The following is an 18,934-nucleotide window of genomic DNA, read 5'->3' on the forward strand; positions in this document are numbered from 1 at the left end:
ACACTCCAGCCACCTAGTCTGCACATGCTCTGAGGACACAGCTAGGGATATATGTTAGCTAGCTAAGTTAGCCATGTTATGTCGACCTCAGGATACGATTTGAGAGCACTAGTTAATGGTTAGCTAGTAACTTGGCTGCATGCTAACAGTAAATTCAGTGGCTATCCAGCAGCTAGCCCCACTAGAAAAACTCAGAAAAAAGCAAAACAGTAATAAGGTCCTCAATCAGCTTTCTGAATTGCCCTAGAGGCACCAAAACATAACATTTTAAGAACATTTTGAAGATTGTTCCACAAATAAAGGTGCAAGAAAACTAAAAGCTGATTTACCTAACTGAGACCAAAGGAATTTCTAAAGTGAGCCATTCCAGAGACTGGGTGTGGTAACTCATACGTCTAAAGTTTAGTAAAGATGTTAGGTGCAGCGGGAGTTTTTGTAAAAGGGTTTTCTACATGAAACCATAGCAATGTAAACCTACACAACATCAAAGAGGGCCAACCAACTTTCTGGTTAAGAATGCAGTGATGAGTACTAAAACTGTATGACACACCTGTAATCAAAGCACAGTGTCCTATGATGAACTGCATCTAACGACTTTAATGAAGTGGCAGCTACGTGTATATAGATAGGAGCGTCTACTGAAGAATCTGTTTTCTATTGTTTAGCGAGAGGCATCCATTTCTATAGAAGAAGCCCCTTTTTATACTCAGCTTCTTAACTAACTCATCGATATGGTTTTTAAAAAGAGGCAGAGCTGCAGCAAAAATGTATCAAGCATATCACCCTGGCGACTTGTTTCCCTCATCTATCTTAAGCAAGGCATCTAGCACGTCACAGGTAGTAAATTGTTGAAATGAAAACAAACAAAAAAAGGCTGACAGGTAAAATCATGATTAAAATAATCACTTATCCCGTTCTTCTCAGTTATGATGCCAGAGTCAGACAGAACTTGCTTAGGCAACGAAGAAGGGGAATTTGTATGCTTCAGTGCATTTACTGTTTTCCAATGCGTTTTTGCCCTTTCGTGTGTTGATGAAAAGATAAATGAGCGCCCACCTTTTGGCACTGTTTTGCATGCTACCCCACATGTGTGTATCTGCCTCTGTTGCATCTATGAGCCTACTTGCTTTGCCTGCTGACTTTCTTACAAAGACAGACACACGATCGCTGAGTCACTGGGTTCTACTCATATCCTAGCAGCTGTAGAAGCTAGTGCGTGTTATTTCACAGCCACACTGATTCACGCAACGCCCCAGTGCGTCCCCTCCCACCTCCTGTCTCAACGGGGAGCTAATGAAACTGTCCAATATGTGACAGGAGGGTGTTGTGGGAACATAAATATTGTTGCATTGGCCAAACCCCCAGGCTGTGGGGCTGTTACAGTACTCTCTCTTGTGTGCATGTGTGTGTGCGTGTGTGTGTGCATGCGTGTGTAAGGAGGGAAAGAAAGGAATTGACTTGAGGGATGATTAAGAAGCTCCCCCTGGTGGCTCAATATGTTATTGTCTAGTGAAATGTGTGGCATATACAGTTGAAGTCGTAAGTTTACATACACCTTAGCTAAACACATTTAAACATTTAATCCTAGTAAAAATTCCCTGTCTAGATCAGTTAAGATCACCACTTTATTTTAAGAATGCGAAATGTCAGAATAATAGTAGAGAGAATGATTTATTTCAGCTTTTATTTCTTTCATCACATTCCCAGTGGATCAGAAGTTTTACATACACTCAATTAGTATTTGATAGAATTGCCTTTAAATTGTTTAACTTGGGTCAAACGTTTTGGGTAGCCTTCCACAAGCTTCCAACAATAAGTTGGGTGACTTTTGGCCCATTGCTCCTGACAGAGCTGGTGTAACTGAGTCAGGTTTGTAGGCCTCCTTGCTTGCACACGCATTTTCATTTCTGCCCATAAATGTTCTATGGGATTGAGGTCAGGGCTTTGTGATGGCCACTCCAATACCATGATTTTGTTGTCCTTAAGCCATTTTGTCACAACTTTGGAAGTATGCTTGGGGTCATTGTCCATTTGGAAAACCCATTTGCGACCAAGCTTTAACTTCCTGACTAATGTCTTGAGATGTTGCTTCAATATATCCCCATAATTTCCCTACCTCATGATGCCATCTATTTTGTGAAGTGCACCAGTCCCTCCTGCAGCAAAGCACCACCTCAACATGATGCTGCCACCCCCGTGCTTCACAGTTGGGATGGTGTTCTTCAGATTGCAAGCCTCCCCCTTTTTCCTCCAAATGTAACAATGGTCGTTATGGCCAAACAGTTCCATTTTTGTTTCATCAGACCAGAGGATATTTCTCCAAAAAGTACGATCTTTGCAGTTGCAAACCGTAGTCTGGCTTTTTTTGGGCGGTTTTGGAGCAGTGGCGTCTTCCTTGCGGAGCAGCCTTTCAGGTTATGATGATATAGGACTCGTTTTTACTGTGGAAATAGATACTTTTGTACCTGTTTCCTCCAGCATCTTCACAGCGTCCTTTGCTGTTTTCTCTGGGATTGATTTGCACTTTTCGCACCACGTTCATCTCTAGGAGACAGAACACATCTCCTTCTTGAGCGGTATGACGGCTGCGTGATCCCATGGTGTTTATACTTGCGTACTATTGTTTGTACAGATGAACGTGGTACCTTCAGGCATTTGGAAATTGCTCCCAAGGATGTACCAGACATGTGGAGGTCTACAATCTTTTTTCTGAGGTCTTGGCTGATTTATTTAGATTTTCCCATGATGTCAAGCAAAGAGGCACTGAGTTTGAAGGTAGGCCTCGAAATACATCCACAGGTACACCTCCAATTGACTCAAATGATGTCAATTAGCCTATCAGAAGCTTCTATAGCCATGACATAATTTTCTGGAATGTTCCAAGCTGTTTAAAGGCACAGTCAACTTAGTGTATGTAAACTTTTGACCCACTGGAATTGTGCTACAGTGAATTATAAGTGAAATAATTTGTCTGTAAACAATTGTTGAAAAATCGCTTGTGCCATGCACAAAGTAGATGTACTAACAGACTTGCCAAAACTATAGTTTGTTAACAAGAAATTTGTGGTGTGGTTGAAAAACGAGTTTTCATGGCTCCAACTTAAGTGTATGTAAACTTCCGACTTCAACTGCAGCCTAAAACTAACCTTGTCTCAGATATGTTTGTCCAATCAATGTTTGGCATGATGAAGGCCAAAGGGGTTTGCAAGACAGCACAAACAGATCTGGGACTCGAATAATGTTAAACTGGTTCTGCCTCTTGGACATGCACTGGTCATGTTTCAATACATTTGAGGGACTGATATGCATCTAGCATTTCATAGGTGGCATAACAGCTTGTTTTTGTAGATTCTTTCATCTTTATCTAACCTTTTAACCTATACACTGACCGATGGTAAGTCTGTGTCCATCCTCAATTTGACTGAATATGGTGTGAGCTCTGTGTGGGATATGAGTGTGTGTGAGTGCATGTGTTGGGATTGTGTCATTTCCCCCGTTCACCTTTCTCTCAGTTTCCATTCTCAATGACCCATTGTTTTTTAGTATGAATCATTCTCTACCACCTGAGTGCTTACTGGAATATTTCTCAATCTTTGTTGTCCTCAATGCATCCTATACGCACTCATTGAAACAGTAGAGACGGGGAGGAGACACTGAACACACTAACATGTGGGCCCTGAGCCACTCTGGGGACATTCATTGTGACTCACAATCCTCACAGTAGTCTACCGGATGTTGTCAGTAGATGCAATGTTTGAAAACATATACTATAAAGTCAGAAAGACCAACCATGGAAGGGCCTCCCCAGGGGAACATGTACTTACAATGGCTTACAACATCCGGTATGCTACTGTGAGGAGTCACAATGAATGTCCCCAGAGTGGCTCAGGGTCCACATATACATTATGAATACCCTACTGTTTATATATATATATATATATATATTGCGACAGACCAGGGGGTTGGGTCAGACACGGACAGAGTAGGATTAGCTCAGTTTCAAAGGTGTTTATTAAAATAATAGTTCAAAAGAAAATAATAGGTCGCCCCCATGAGACCCTCTCCGGGATACCGTCTTCTGGGCTCCGGGTCTTGCAGTATCCTGTGGGGATCAAAAACTGAACTCACTCCTGTTAACTCTACAACCGTCCCCAACTATACAGGAGTCCTTTCTTCCCCCACTCTCTCTCCTGTGTGCTGCCCTTCTGGCAGCTTTATAGGACTTGTACAGCTGGTGAGCAATCAGCCGTTGATTACTCACTAACTCCCAATCAGCCCCAATTAGTCCTGGCCGGAGAGCCCGTCGAGGCCTGGCACATCCAGCAGATGGAGCCAACACCTCGTGATGTATACTCCGTCTGTCACCAGGCCTCGACGAGTCTCCCCCTGGTGGCTGACCTGCTGTACACCACGAAATATATGCATAGAAATGTCAATACAACGTGAACCCTTATGCTGGAGGAGAAGGTTGACGTTTTACGTGTCCCCAACCAATTGTGTTTTTTTGTTTGTTTCTTTGCAACTTATTTTTTTAAACTTATTTTGCACATAATGTTGCCGCTACCGTCTCTTATAACCAAAAATAACTTCTGGACATCAGGACTACGATTACTCATCACAGACTAGCAGAATCCTTTTTTCCTTGAACGAGTCTGACAAGCCCAGTGTGAATGATATACTGTTTTCGCGGGAACAAGCGCCAAAGGGCGGGCTGCCTTCTGAGAATTCGTAGGCGACCCCACTTCCTTCCATTCTGCTAGCAAACGTGCGATCTTTGGAAAATAAAATGGATGACCTACACGGAAGACTAAACTTCCAACGGGACATTCAAAACTGTTATATCTTACGCTTCACGGAGTCGTGGCTGAACGATGACATTATCAACATACAGCAGGCTGGTTATACACTGTACCGGCAGGATAGAACAGCGGCATCTGGTAAGACAAGGGCAGGGGTATTTTTGTAAATAACAGCTGGTGCACAATATCTAAGGAAGGCTATTGCTCAGGCTATTGCTCGCCTGAAGTATAGTATCTCGTAATAAGCTGTAGACCACACAATCTACCGAGAGAGTTTTGATCTGTATTTTTTACATACCACCACAGACTGAGGCTGGCACTTATACCGCATTGAATGAGCTGTATTCTGCCATAAGCAAACAAGAAAATGCTCACCCAGTGGCGGTGCTCCTAGTAGCCAGGGACTTTATTGCAGGGAAACTTAAATCCGTTTTACAAAAAGTCCTAGCAGCATGCTAAATTTGCAACAAGAGGGGGGGGGAATTCCACCTTTACTCCACACACAGAGACACATACAAAGCTCTCACTCGCCCTTCAAATCTGACCATAATTTTTTCCTCCGGATTACTGCTTACAAGCAAAAGTTAAGGCAGGAAGCACCAGTGACTCGATCAATAAAAAAGTGGTCAGATGAAGCAGATGCTAAGCTTCAGGACAGTTTTGGGATTCCTCCGATGGCATTGAGGAGTACACCACATCAGTCATTGGCTTCATCAATAAGTGCATTGATGACGTTGTCCCCACAGTGACCGTACGTGCATACCCTTACCAGAAACCATGGATTACAGACAACATCCGCACTGAGCTAATGGCTAGAGCTGCCACTTTCAAGGAGCGGGACGCTAACCCGGAAGCTTATAAGAAGTCCCGCTATGCCCTCAGACAAACCATCAAACAGGCAAAGTGTCAATACAGGACTAAGATTGAATCGTACTACACTGGCTCTGACGCTCATCGGATGTGGCAGAGCTTGCAAACCATTACAGACTACAAAGGGAAGCACAGCCGAATGATGCCCAGTGACACAAGCCTACCAGACGAGCTAAACTACTTCTATGCTCGCTTTGAGGCAAATAACACTGAAACATGCATGAGAACACCAGCTGTTCCGGAAGACTGTGTGATCACGCTCTCCGCAACTGATGTGAGTAAGACCTTCAAACAGGTCAACATTCACAAGGCCGCAGGGCCAGACGTATTACCAGGATATGTACTGCGAGCATGCGCTGACCAACTTTCAAGTGTCTTCACTGACATTTTCAAACTCTCCCTGTCCTAGTCTGTAATACCAACATGTTTCAAGCAGACCACCATAGCCCCTGTTCCCAAGAACACTAAGGTAACCTGCCTAAATGACTACCGACCCGTAGCTCTCACATCTGTAGCCATGAAGTGCTTTGAAAACCTGGTCATGGCTCACATCAACACCATTATCCCAGAAACCCTTGACCCACTCATATTTGCATACCGTCCCAACAGATCCACAGATGATGCAATCGCTATTGCGCTCCAAACTGCCCTTTCCCACCTGGACATAAGGAACACCTATGTGAGAATGCTATTCATTGACTACAGCTCAGCATTCAACACCATAGTGCCCTCAAAGCTCATCAATAAGCTAAGGACCCTGGGACTAAACACCTCCCTCTGCAACTGGATCCAGGACTTCCTGACAGGCCACCCCCCAGGTGGTAAGGGTAGGTAACAACACATCCACCGTGCTAATCCTCAACACAGGGGCCCCTCAGGGGTGCGTGCTCAGTCCCCTCCTGTACTCCCTGTTCACTCATGACTGCACAGCCAGGCACGACTCAAACACCATCATTACGTTTGCCGATGACACAACAGTGGTAGGCCTGATCACCGACAACGATGAGACAGCCTATAGGGGGGAGGTCAGAGACGTGGCCGTGTGGTGCCAGGACAACAACCTCTCCCTCAACGTGATCAAGACAAAGGAGATGATTGTGGACTACGGGAAAAAGAGGACCGAGCATGCCCCCATTCTCATCGACGGGGCTGCAGTGGAGCAGGTTGAGAGCTTCAAGTGTCCTTTGTGTCCACATCACCAACAAACTAACATGGTCCAAGCAAACCAAGACAGACGTGAAGAGGGCACGACAAAACCTATTCCCCCTCAGGAGACTGACTAGATTTAGCATGGGTCCTCCTCCGATCCTTAAAGGGTTCTACAGCTGAACCATCAAGAGCATCACTGCCTGGTATTGTCAGGACCCCGTTACGAACCTGGGTCTCCGGAGTGAGAAACAGTCACTTAACCAACTGAGCCACGAATAGTCAGCAGAACCCAGATGATGAGGCAGACACAGCAGTACTTAAGACGGTGTATTTAATAAAGTAAAAAGGAGAAGACCTTCAATACAAAAAATGGCAAATCCAAAAGGTGGTAGGAATAGCACAAAAAAGCCTCAAGAGATACTCAAAAACAAAAACAGAATTCCACAAGAGCATCCACTGGAATCGACAAGAATACACAGAACACTAGGGCTGGGTGCTAACATACAAACACAGAGCACAGAACTGAGGGAAACTAAGGGTTTAAATACAATCAGGGGAAACGAGGCACAGGTGCAAATAATAATGGGGAACAAGGGAAAAAACATAAGGTCAAAAAGCACAATGGGGGCATCTAGTGACCAAAACCCGGAACAACCCTGGCCAAATCCTGACAGGTATGGCATCTGCTCAGCCTCTGACCACAAGGCACTACAGAGGGTAGTGCGAATGGTCCAGTACATCACTGTGGCCAAGATTCCTGCCATCCAGGACCTCTATACCAGGCAGTCAGAGGAAGGCCCTAAAAATTGTCAAAGACTCCAGCCAACCTAGTCATAGACTGTTCTCTCTGCTACTGCATGGCAAGCGACGCGCCAAGTCTGGGTCCAAGTGGCTTCTATACAGCTTCTACCCCCAAGCCATAAGACACGTCCCCCTCCTCTTTTTCACTGCTGCTACTCTCTGTTGTTATCATCCTATGCATGGTCACTTTAATAAACTCTACCTGTACATATTACCTCAACTGGTGCCCCGCACATTGACTCTTCACCGGTACCCCCCTGTATATAGTCTTGCTATTGTTATTTTACTGCTGTTCTTTAATTACTTTTTACTTTTATTTCTTATTCTTATCTGTATTTTTTTAAACTGCATTGTTGGTCAAGGGCTCGTGAGTAAGCATTTCACTGTAAGGTCTACACCTGTTGTATTCGGCGCATGTGACTAATACAATTTGATTAGATTTTTAATTGAAGTTACAGAACAGATTAGCAGTGTTCTATAGTACACTGTATTACTTCTACAACTAATATAAGGACAGGACATGAGATGGGAGTAGAAACTAACGTGGGCATTGTTTAATGCATTTCACATAACAATACATTCCAAGCATTCCAATGTACGTAAGCAGGTGGTGCGTTACCAGTGCCCTAAAGAACATCAATACACAACAAGTGTAGACTAGAGCTTATTTTCTACTCCCAATATAATGTAAGCAAGACCCATTTTGTCCTAATCCAAGCAACTCCAAAGCCATGCGTTCTAATCTAAACAAGGTGTCACACGATGAGGAATGAAGACTGTACACCAACAGAAGCCGTCATTGCTATTACTCCTTAATTTGATGATTATAGCTCATCTGATTACATCAGTCACACCTCATTAATCTGTAAAAGGAACGATTGTGCATCTGATCTTGCCAATTAATCCAAGGAAAGACACAATTTTATTAAAGCTAATATCTACTGTACCTTTGGAAGTCCTCTGCCTCATACACTTAAATATGCATGCTGTAGGTAGGCAGAGTTTTGGAGATGGAGGATGAAGTTATGTTTCTGTATCTCTAACATAAAGGGGATTTTCTCTGAATCACATTACAGCTATTTGCTAATAATCCCAAGTGACCTGCAAGCTTACTATAACCCCCCAGTTATTGTAAAGGTATAATCCTCAGAGTGGAGACAATTTGTCTTAAAAGGAATTGGAGGTGAGGGAAAGTAGGTATGCTATGTGAGGTGGTCACTTGGGCAAACTCATGAGGATGGAAAACACAGGAAGCAAAGGTCAATAGGTCATCGACCAGATGTTTACAGGTCATTCTAGTGTCAGAAACGTTCAGTTTCCTGTTTTTCATGTTAAATATGTGTGTTAGATTTCCACAAATTATTTTCATCGACTTTTCTACGTAATTGTATCCCTGAACTAGTACACCTGATTCAATTAGCCAAGGGATTGATGATTATATGAGAAGTTGAATCAGGTGTGCTAGCCCTGGAATAGATTAAATACAATGAACAGCCAGGGGGGGGTCCCCCAGGAATGGTTTGAGTGATGCTAATATAATAGGACGGTTATATAATAGGACGGTGAGGCTGATACTGACTGTTTTAGTACTGTATGTATTATTTGAGTGTGTTGACTATTATTTTGGTTACAATTTACAGCCAAGGTCACAAACTTTTTCAAATTTTCAGGCATCACCACGGTCCTGACCATGACCACGTTAAGCATCAGCGCGCGCCACTCCCTCCCCAAAGTCTCCTACGCCACCGCCATGGACTGGTTCATTGCCGTGTGCTTCGCCTTCGTCTTCTCCGCTCTCATAGAGTTCGCTGCCGTCAACTACTTCACCAATGCAGAGATGGAGAGACTGAAAAGGAAGCCGCCAAAATGCCCGCCGGCACCCCAAACAACCCCAGTGAAAGTGAAGGATATGGAGGAAGTTCTGCAGGTGTGTTAAGACCTATCCTCATTCCCTATACCCTTTTCCACTTCAGAGACTGAAGTGTGCACTTGTTCGTTCCCCTTTGTTAATTTGTATGCTGATCATCAAATGCAGATTCATTGCAAGTCTCAAAATTGGATAAATGGACTTATTAATATATAATACAGTAATACAGTAAACTGAAGGTTACTTTAGCATTGATCATTTATGTTTGGAGGGTCTCTTTTCCTAGCTCTCTCCCTTTGTGCCTCTCTTGTTCTCTTTGTACCTCTCTTTCTCGTTGTACCCCTCTCTGCCAGCCTTCTCTCCCGCTCTCTCCATGATGTCATGAGCTAAGAAACATTCACTTCCTGAAGGCCAAATAGGAATAGTAAATGATGAATACATGTTAAGTTTGTCCCATTTAGAGTACAGCTGAACAACTGTCTGCTTAGATCACTGCACGCCATTTGTAATCCAGCGGAGAGGCTTAGCAATATTATCTAAAAAAATGTTTTTAAATATGCTCTGAACGTCCTACATTTGCTTGCTTTCTCATCATAAAAAAAAGATAAATGTGTTTTGAAGACCCGTGTTGTAGAATATTCGTCCCATTTTCATTTGTTACCTACATTTACAATGTGATGCAAGCATGTTTGCGAGAGCCATTTTTGGTTTTACCCAAAACATGAACGGCTCCTACAAAGTTTTTGGTTTTGCTCGTCATACTGCGTACAGCATGTTCTCATGAAAGGGTATTTGCACAGAATCGCGTGTAATGGGGGTTGATCAAACATGTTTACATTGAATTCATTACTCCATGCATTTGCGTTCTACTGTAGTATGAACACAATCCTTCATTTAAGGGGAAATGACATGCTAACTATCTCATGTCACAGTCCAACTGTTGATTGATGGCTGGCTGATACTAACCGAGAAAAAGCCATACATTCCCCCTGTATGCCCCGATGACTGCTTAGAGTGTGCCCTGTGGATCTCAAATCTTTGTGCGGAGTAATCGCACCTGAATGCAGTTTTAGTGACAAGTGCACATCAATGGATTAGCAGGTTGCCACAGCAACACTGCTGGGACACATCTGTACACGTTTCAGAAGCCCTGGCGCCGGGAGATAACTCTGTTCCTACAGAGCTGTGGCTCCAGCCCCGCACGGCTAACAGTGGGCAAATCAGCTCGGCATTAAGGCCCGCCGTGTGTATTGATGTGGCTCAGATTGATCTAAAACCTTTTACCTCCCAGCCATAGTGATGTCAAACCTAGCCTAGTGTCTACAGCACTGCGCCTCACATCTCTCAGACAGTAAGCAATACGCTTAGCCAGTTAGCACATTCCGGTAGGGGAATTATCACCAGTGAGGCTATAGGGCAGCACCTCCCTCTTCTGGGGCTGAAACCTATGCTAGCTCTCAGGAGATAAGCTCTTTTGATGTTTTACTGTACTGCCATGCCGCCCCATGGAACAGTACTTTGTGACATAAGCTTGTGTGAAATGAGTGAAAACCTACACAAATAACGTCTGGGAGCTGGGCTATTCTACCACGCAGTGCAGTATGTATGCAGACTAAAGAGTGTCGGCGGTATAAAGTAGGCCAGTCATATTCAGGCACATAGGAAAGGCTTAGAATCAGTGGTTCCTGACTGTTAACATGGTATAGCTCTGCATAGTTGATATTTCTCAGCTCAGTACAATTGTCATATTGTACCTTATCACAAAGAATCAAGGAAAAATGGTCACATTTGAATTCAAATTGCTCCACTTCAAGGGACTTGCTTGTTGTTGCACTTGAGTGAACTATGTGCACAATTCATTCACATCACTGCGGTTTTGGGTTGATGGTTATTTTTCCCTCTCCACAGCATAACCCTGACACCAATGGTAACCTGCGGAAACGGATGAACTATATGTCCCAGCAAGATGGCCAGAAAGCCGAGTCAAACAGCACAGCAGCGGCAAGAGGGGTAACCAGGAAACAACCCCAGTCTGGCCAATCATCTTCATCTAAGGGGGCACCTGGCGGCGCCATCATCCTACCACACTCCAGCCCCGGCCCCGCCAGCCAACCCAACACGTCCTCCTTGACCCTGTCTGCCATGAACACGCCCCTGGCTCCACCCACAACTGAAAAAGCAATGACAATACCAGCCAACCAGAGCCAGCCCACCGCTGACTCCTCGCTCCGGGACCTTCTAGGACCCAGACTGGAGCACATTCAGCTGATGGGCATAAATGAGCCCAAGCAGTCGCCATGCTCCCAGCCGACCACCGCCTGTATGGGTGGGACCAGTAAAATCGACAAGTATGCCCGCATCCTGTTCCCGGTGTCCTTTGGCGCATTCAACATGGTGTACTGGGTGGTTTACTTGTCAAAAGATACCATGGAGGCCAAATTTAGAGGCCAAATCTAGTTTCTAGCTCCTCTCGGGGTCATTTTGGGAATCCTTTTCTACAAAATGTAAAATGACAGGAGAAAAAGAGCTTCGGAGACATGGGAGATTAAATCATTTTTCAACTAACAAGGAAACCAAATATGCTGGACAAGAGCCTCAAAAGATTACACCCAGGAATACTAATCTCAGCACATCTGTTTGTTTCATTTCCGAGAGGTCTTCTGAGAATGAGCATGGTAACAAAACCATAAAACCATTTTTAAAAATGTCTGATTCAAACAAATATCACAACTATGGCCATATCAAATATGCAATACAGTAACGGTTTGTAACGGTTTGATGGATTGGTTAGTTGTTTTAATGTTAGTGTGTACAGTAACACCTGATCTCAGCGTAAACAGCTAATAGGTCCCTCTAGTCTTGGCAGGCATTGCTCCAATGACAAAGGATAAGGACAATATCACTGAAGACGAGCTGGACACACAAGTCGCAAGGTGTCGGGCATATGAACAAGAAGATTTTGGGTGTACTTCCTCCCTTATTGATGACCAGAAGTAAATGACTGGGTATGTTGTCATTTGTTCTGGTATCAAAAGTAGATACACTTTTGTCCACTCAAGTCTAATTTGCGCTCCCAAATCTGTGCAGCAAACCTCGACCAAGCTTTGTTAAATAGCATAGCATGAGGATACCAAATACAATAGGTGCTGGCCTATTTACTTCACTCAGTACCCTACAAACAACATTTCCAGGGGGTAACGTTCATCTAAGCCCAATAATTTCCCTCCAAAAACATTCTTGGAAGTCTTTGTTTGAACGGTCAACTATGAAACGATGAGCTTTTTATTTTTTTTATTTTTTTTACATGGTCAGTTTCTGGAACATTGTGTACTAATGTATTCAATCAATATTCTTCATTCATGTTAACTTACAAAGGAACATATTGTAGGAACCCTTTGGTTTGGGAACGTTTCCTCTGATTTCGGGAGTGTTTATTTGTTAGCAAATGTGGGGCCTGATTCATACGGTTTTGTCCGCTACCTGTTATTGTTATTGTGCATCATGTGTGCAGAGGAAGAGTCATTCCCCATAACCAAATTCCTACTATTAATGTAGAATGCCGTGCACTACCATGAGTCCATCGGGACACGCCCAGAAGTTCTGTTGGTTACCCACTGGGCGCACGACGTCATTTCAACATGGAAATGTTGGTAGTATTTGGTTGAGACGTTGATCAATAAGATTTCAACCTTTATTCACCCACTCAAAAAGAAAGCCATGAGTTTGTTGAATTCCCAATGTGTTATCACTATGCTTTTAAATCACCTAAAAGCACAACCAAATCCCAATGGGAAAAACAATGTCGGATTTTTGGTTTAGTTGTCATCTAAATGTGTTATTAGTGCACTTTCAGCCATTTAAAAAGCAGAACAAAGTTCAAATGGAAAGACAATGTTAGATGTTGTATTTATACAAGAACTTCATGCGTTATCACTGTGCTTCATCTAATAGCAGAACCAGATGATCTGGGTTGCAGTTGAGATGACATTAAAAGTACATGATGCAGGTGATGCTGGTTGAGATTCTGCGCAGATTATTAGAGCAATTGTGAAGATCTCCACAGACCAGCGACCTTTGCATGCTGTCTTGAACATGCACGCTTTCTGTGATTACAGAAGACATTTAGTAACAGTAACCTCAATGTGGCCATGGATGTGTTACTCATATTAGGTTAAACAAATGCTGTTACATTCGTTTGTAAGTTAACTTCATGCTATTTACTGTATTACAAAAGTCATGTTGAATTGTGTTTGTGTCACCAAATATCAACATTTAAAGGAGATGTTCTGTATCCAATGATTGGGAAGTTTCCTCTGAGCCACTGGCTTAATCCGATTCTTTAAGTTTTGGTTGTGATGGAGGTATATAAATGATTAATTTGTAGACAAACTAGAATTAAAGCCAGTCTGTTAGTGGCAGACAACTATCCAAGCAGAAAATACATCTCCTTCAAATGTTAATATTTGGTTGCGTTGAATACCAAACACAACTCAATATCCAGCTCATCTAAAAATGAATAATTTGTTACAGTGAGGGGGAAAAGTATTTGATCCACTGCTGATTTTGTATGATTGCCCACTGACAAAGAAATTACCAGTCATAATTTTAATGGTAGGTTTATTTGAACAATGAGAGACAGAATAACAACAACAAAAATCCAGAAAAACGCATGTCAAATTTTAGAAATTGATTTGCATTTTAATGAGGGAAATAAGTATTTGACACCTCTGCAAAACATGACTTAGTACTTGGTGGCAAGACCCTTGTTGGCAATACCAGAGGTCAGGCGTTTCTTGTAGTTGGCCACCAGGTTTGCACACATCTCAGGATGTATTTTGTCCCACTCCTCTTTGCAGATCTTCTCCAAGTCATTAACGTTTCGAGGCTGACGTTTGGCAACTCGAACCGTCAGCACCCTCGACAGATTTTCTATGGGATTAAGGTCTGGAGACTGTCTAGGCCACTCCAAGACCTGAAACTCCCCATCCCGGATCCGGGATTGTGACTAAGCCTCAGGCTCATTAGCATAACGCAACGTTAACGATTTCTGAAAATCGCAAATAAAATTAAAATAATGCGTTTGCTCTCAAGCTTAGCCTTTTCTTAACAACACTGTCATCTCAGATTTTCAAAATATGCTTTTGAACCATAGAAATTGACTAATTTGTGTAAGAGTATGCAAAGCTAGCATAGCATTTTGTGTAGCATGTAGCACGCAACATTTTCACAAAAGCCAGATAACCAAATAAATAAAATCATTTACCTTTGAAGAACTTCTGATGTTTTCAATGAGGAGACTCCCAGCCACATACCAAATGTGCAGTGTTTCCTGAAAGCGTCTGTGTGTAGGAGAAATCGTTCCGTTTTCTACATTGCGCCTGGCTACCGAAACGAACCGAAAATGCAGTCACCTACAACGTGAAACTTTTTCCGGATTAACTACATAATATCGACCGAAACATGGCAAACGTTGTTTGGAATCAATCCTCAAGGTGTTTTTTCACATATCTCTTCATTGACATGCAGTTCATGGAAGCTTGCTTCTCTCTCTGTGCCCCATGGAAAAATACTGGCAGGTGACTTTGCGCACCAATTTCGGCGCAGGACACCGGGCGGACACGTGGTAAATGTGGTCTCTTATGGTCAATCTTCCAACGATCTGCCTACAAATACGTCACAATGCTGCAGACACCTTGGGGAAACGACAGAAAGGGCAGACTCATTCCTCTTGCGTTCACAGCCATATAAGGAGATCATGAAAGACAGAGCCTCAAAAATCCTTGTCATTTCCTGGATGCCAAGTCATCTTGGTTTTGCCTGAAGCTCACGTTAAAGGGCACGCACAGAGAAGATATTTGTATTTCTGGACACGTCAGAGTGTTTTCTTTCCCTCAGTAGCAATTATATGCATAGTCGAGCATCTTTTTCTGACAAAATATCTTGTTTAAAACGGGAACGTTTTTCTTCCAAAAATGAAATAGCGCCACCATAAGTGTAAGAGGTTAATGTGCTTCTTCTTGAGCCACTCCTTTGTTGCCTTGGCCGTGTGTTTGGGGTCATTGTCATGCTGGAATACCCATCCACGACCCATTTTCAATGCCCTGGCTGAGGGAAGGAGGTTCTCACCCAAGATTTGACGGTACATGGCCCGTCCATCATCCCTTTGATATGGTGAAGTTGTCCTGTCCCCTTCGCAGAAAAACACCCCCAAAGCATAATGTTTCCACCACCATGTTTGACGGTGGGGTTGGTGTTCTTGGGGTCACAGGCAGCATCCCTCCTCCTCCAAACACGACGAGTTGAGTTGATGCCAAAGAGCTCCATTTTGGTCTCATCTGACCACAACACTTTCACCCAGTTGTCCTCTGAATCATTCAGATGTTCATTGGCAATCTTCAGAAGGGCATGTATATGTGGGACATTGCGGGCGCTGCAGGATTTCAGTCCTTCACGGCGTAGTGTGTTACCAATTGTTTTCTTGGTGACTATGGTCCCAGCTGCCTTGAGATCATTGACAAGATCCTCCCATGTAGTTCTGGGCTGATTGCTCACCGTTCTCATGATCATTGCAACTCCACAAGGTGAGATCTTGCCTGGAGCCCCAGGCCGAGGGAGATTGACAGTTATTTTGTGTTTCTTCCATTTGCGAATAATCGCACCAACTGTTGTCACCTTCTCACCATGCTGCTTGTCGATGGTCTTGTAGCCCATTCCAGCCTTGTGTAGGTCTATAATCTTGTCCCTGAGATCCTTGGAGAGCTCTTTGGTCTTGGCCATGGTGGAGAGTTTGGAATCTGATTGATTGATTGCTTCTGTGGACAGGTGTCTTTTATACAGGTGACAAACTGAGATTAGTGTGCTCCTAATCTCAGCTTGTTAACTGTATAAAAGACACCTGGGAGCCAGAAATCTTTCTGATTGAGAGGGGGTCAAATACTTATTTCCCTCATTTAAATGCAAATCAATTTATAACATTTGTGTTGTTGTTATTCTGTCTCTCACTGTTCAAATAAACCTACCATTACAATTATAGACTGATCATTTCTTTGTCAGTGGGCAAAAGTACAAAATCAGCAGGGGATCAAATACTTTTCCCCCTCACTGTATATGTTGGATTCACGTCTCCAACTCAACCAAAAATCCAAGTCAAAGAATAGGACTAAATAAAATCAAAAGGTAAAGTCAAAGTTTGATTTAGTACTATTCTTTAGCTTAGCTTTTTGGTTGAGAGGAAGACATGTATCCAACATATTAATTGTTGACTTTAAATCTTTAAAATCAACCAAAGCTTGAAACACTAGACCTATATGTATTTTTAGTTAAACCCTGGGTTGAATTGAAACAGTAGCTGTTGAGGACTTTGCACATGATATATACAGTCGTGGCCAAAAGTTGAGAATGACACGAATATTAATTTTCACGAAGTCTGCTGCCTCAGTTTGTATGATACTTTGCAATTTATATGTATATGCAATTTGCATATACTCGAGAATGTTATGAAGAGTGATCAGATGAATTGCAATAAATTGCAAAGTCCCTATTTGCCATGCAAATGAACTGAATCCCCCAAAAAAAACATTTCCACTGCATTTCAGCCCTGCCACAAAAGGACCAGCTGACATCATGTGTTGACGAGGAAAAGGCTGGAGATCACTCCAGTTCAAATAACAGACTAGAAGCTTCAAAAGGAGGGTGGTGCTTGGAATCATTGTTCTTCCTCTGTCAACCATGGTTAACTTGTCACGTTCTGACCATAGTTCTGTTATTTTATTCTTTGTTTTATTATGGTCAGGGCATGAGTTGGGGTGGGCAGTCTGTTTGTCTTTCTGTTGGTTTTTGTGTTCGGCCTAGTATGGTTCTCAGAGGCAGGTGTCATTAGTTGTCTCTGATTGAGAATCATACTTGGGTAGCCTGGGTTTCACTTTTGGTTTGTGGGTGTTTGTTTCCGTGTGAGAATTTGGGCCACACGGTACTGTTTCGGTTTTGTAAATTCACGTATTCGTTTATTGTTTTGATTCAGTGTTCAGTGCTTTCTTTAATTAAAATCATCATGGACACTTACAACGCTGCGCTTTGGTCCGATCCTTACTCCTCCTCAGACGAAGAGGACGATAGCGGTTACATAACTGCAAGGAAATATGTGCCGTCATCATTGCTTTGCACAAAAAGGGCTTCACAGCCAAGGATATTGCTGCCAGTAAGATTGCACCTAAATCAACCATTTATCGAATCACCAAGAACATCAAGGAAAGCGGTTCAATTGTTGTGAAGAAGCTTTCAGGGCGCCCAAGAAAGTCCAGCAAGTGCCAGGACCGTCTCCTAAAGTTGATTCAGCTGCGGGATCGGGGCGCCAGTAGAGAGCTTGCTTGGGAATGGCAGCAAGCAGGTGTGAGTGCATCTGCACGCACTGTGAGGTGAACACTTGGAGGATGGCCTGGTGTCAAGAAGGGCAGCAAAGAAGCCACTTCTCTCCAGGAACAACATCAGGGACAGACTGATATTCTGCAAAAGGTACAGGGATTGGACTTCTAGGGTAAAGTCATTTTCTCTGAATCCCCTTTCTGATTGTCTGGGGCATCTGGAAAAAAAGCTTTTCCGGAGAAGACAAAGTGAGCACTACCATCAGTCCTGTGTCATGCCAACAGTAAAGCATCATAAGACCATTCATGTGTGGGGTTGCTTCTCAGCCAAGGGAGTGGGCTCACTCACAATTTTGCCTAAGAACACAGCCATGAATGAAGAATCGTACCAACACATCCTCCGAGAGCAACTTCTCCCAACCATCCAGGAACAGTTGGTTGATGAACAATGTCTTTTCCAGCATGATGGAGCACCTTGCCATAAGGCAAAAGTGATAACGAAGTGGCTCGGGGAACAAAACATCGATATTTTGAGTCTGGCCTGGAAACTCCGCAGACCTTAATCCCATTGACAACTTGTAGTCAATCCTCAAGAGGTAGGTGAACAAACAAAAATCCCACAAATTCTGACCAACACCAAGCATTGATTATGCAAGAATGGACTGCCATCAGTTAGGATGTGGCCCAGAAGTTAATTGACAGCATGCCAGGGCAGATTGCAGAGGTCTTGAAAAATAAGGGTCAACACTGCAAATATTGACTCTTTGTATCAACTTCATGTAATTGTCAATAAAAGCCTTTGACACTTATGAAATGCTTGTAATTATACTTCAGTATTCCATAGTAACATCTGACAAAAATATCTAAAGACACTGAAGCAACCTACTTTGTGGAAATTAATATTTGTGTCAATCTCAAAACCTTTGGCAACGACTGTAGACCTGAACAGTATCAGTGATGATATGACTTATAAAGTATGGTTACATTTAATTTGCTTTGTGATCAGTGTCCCTTCCACGGGACGGTTGAGCTAACGTAGGCTAATGCGATTAGCATGAGGTTGTAAGTAACAAGAACTTTTCCCAAGA

General features: G+C 43.1%; 1 protein-coding gene across 1 annotated transcript in view; it reads left to right on the forward strand.

Annotated features, from left to right (window-relative positions):
* Window positions 1-12,039, forward strand: part of LOC135545210 (gamma-aminobutyric acid receptor subunit alpha-4-like) — a 32,599-nt gene extending 20,560 nt beyond the window's left edge. The window contains exons 8-9 of the mRNA XM_064972837.1: window positions 9,290-9,546; window positions 11,395-12,039. Of these exons, the coding sequence (XP_064828909.1) occupies window positions 9,290-9,546; window positions 11,395-11,943 (806 nt within the window). The 3' untranslated portion in view covers window positions 11,944-12,039. The remainder of the gene's footprint in view (window positions 1-9,289; window positions 9,547-11,394) is intronic.
* Window positions 12,040-18,934: the final 6,895 nt, after the last annotated feature.

Source organism: Oncorhynchus masou, chromosome 9, assembly GCF_036934945.1.
Source record: "Oncorhynchus masou masou isolate Uvic2021 chromosome 9, UVic_Omas_1.1, whole genome shotgun sequence".
In the NCBI taxonomy this organism is placed as follows: domain Eukaryota; kingdom Metazoa; phylum Chordata; class Actinopteri; order Salmoniformes; family Salmonidae; genus Oncorhynchus; species Oncorhynchus masou.